The sequence below is a fragment of the Malurus melanocephalus genome, unplaced genomic scaffold, assembly GCF_030028575.1.
Source record: "Malurus melanocephalus ecotype Western Australia unplaced genomic scaffold, MMel_1.1 scaffold_1193, whole genome shotgun sequence".
NCBI lineage: Eukaryota > Metazoa > Chordata > Aves > Passeriformes > Maluridae > Malurus > Malurus melanocephalus.
This window is the reverse complement of record NW_026624425.1, coordinates 2,590-3,957: the sequence shown is the minus strand read 5'-3', so window position 1 is coordinate 3,957 and position 1,368 is coordinate 2,590. Positions and strand designations below refer to the sequence as shown.

Below are 1,368 nucleotides of genomic sequence, written 5' to 3'. Positions count from 1 at the left end.
ACAMTTCTGCCAAGCTGTTCATTAAGTTCAATTTAATTTACAACAGGAACATATTATATTGATATTGGCTATTCTGTCYCAAGAGGAAGTAAAGCACTGCTATATCCTCTTATCCAAATAATATATTATTTGTTTTTCTTTAGAACTGGTTGCCAGGACCTTATTCATAAAGTCATTATCAAGGCTTTAAATTTGCTCAGTAACAAGCCATTCTTTAGAGTTTCTGSCCTTTACTTGCCTTGTTCAAAGGAAGCAGCATCTCTGTCCTTGCATAAGTTCYTCCATAAGGACCCAGAGACATCCAGATGTTTTTGGGACTACAGACGTTTTTCTTTAGGGCAAGTCTCTAAATACCACTTGCCTAAGTGATAATGGGACTACCAATGAGAACCTCTGAGTACTATACCCATGTTGAAAMAGGACTCACAAAGGCAGAAACACTTTTGCTATGCCAAGACAGAAAAGGTACTTGTYCTGCCTTTGTCCTGATCCTCTCCCAATATGGAAATTAAATTAGTCTTGTTTCCTCCTTGGTAATGAAGTAAGAYAGTCGAGAAATACTGCAGATAAGTAAAGCTCTACTGCTACCCAAGGGTTAAAGTGAAACTAAATATTTCATTTGAAAATGCCCCAAACTTGTGTGACTGCTGAATTGAATTGTAATAACCAAAAAGCACTGCTTCTGCTGTGTATGCTAAGAATTCTATGGTCTTTATTCTCTACATATTAACATGGTTATAAACACTTTGTGCAGAAGGAAGTGACAGAGGGTTCACATTTTGCRCTGCCCTCAGGTCACTTTGCTGCCTCKTGACATTCTCACTCTTCCTCTCCTATTTTTTTGCCRTGAAAGTCGCGGCTCTTCGCACGGAGCTTGTTGACCTGTGACTCTGCAATGTCAGCCCGCTCCTCRGCTTCCTCCAGCTCGTGCTGGATCTTGCGGAACTTGGAGAGGTTGACATTGGACAGCTCCTCCTGTRTGGGGARRRRGAGTCAGGGATGAGGAGCCCAGGGCAGGGGTTTCTCTCCTGCTGCAACTCGGCCTTCCAGTGCTGGAAATCTTGATCCTCCTCCCACCACTGCTCACACRTGAGCCACRCAGAGYTCCTCATGCTCCCCTTTTCAGGACCCTACTGGGACAAGCTTCATCAGGACTATGTCACACATGAGGAGAAATTTAATCCCTTGAATTTGTCTTTTTTGTACTTACTCTCCCACTCCTTCCTGCCCAATTGTCAGTGTTAATTACTGGGTTGAGTCGACCTAGAAGCCTTCTGCTACTGATTATTAGCAGAGATTCGGGAACTCGTCATCAGTGGATGTGGCCCCTGGGTTTGTTTACTCTGACCTCCTGTGTGAAACAGGCTG

At 43.4% G+C, this 1,368-nt stretch overlaps 1 protein-coding gene across 1 annotated transcript in view; it reads right to left on the bottom strand.

Moving 5' to 3' along the window:
• Positions 1-819: 819 nt before the first annotated feature.
• Positions 820-1,368, bottom strand: part of LOC130586525 (myosin heavy chain, skeletal muscle-like) — a gene marked incomplete at its 5' end in the record, with an annotated part of 3,135 nt that continues 2,586 nt past the window's right edge. Inside the window, one exon of the mRNA XM_057387340.1 lies at positions 820-975. Within this exon, the coding sequence (XP_057243323.1) occupies positions 820-975 (156 nt within the window). The remainder of the gene's footprint in view (positions 976-1,368) is intronic.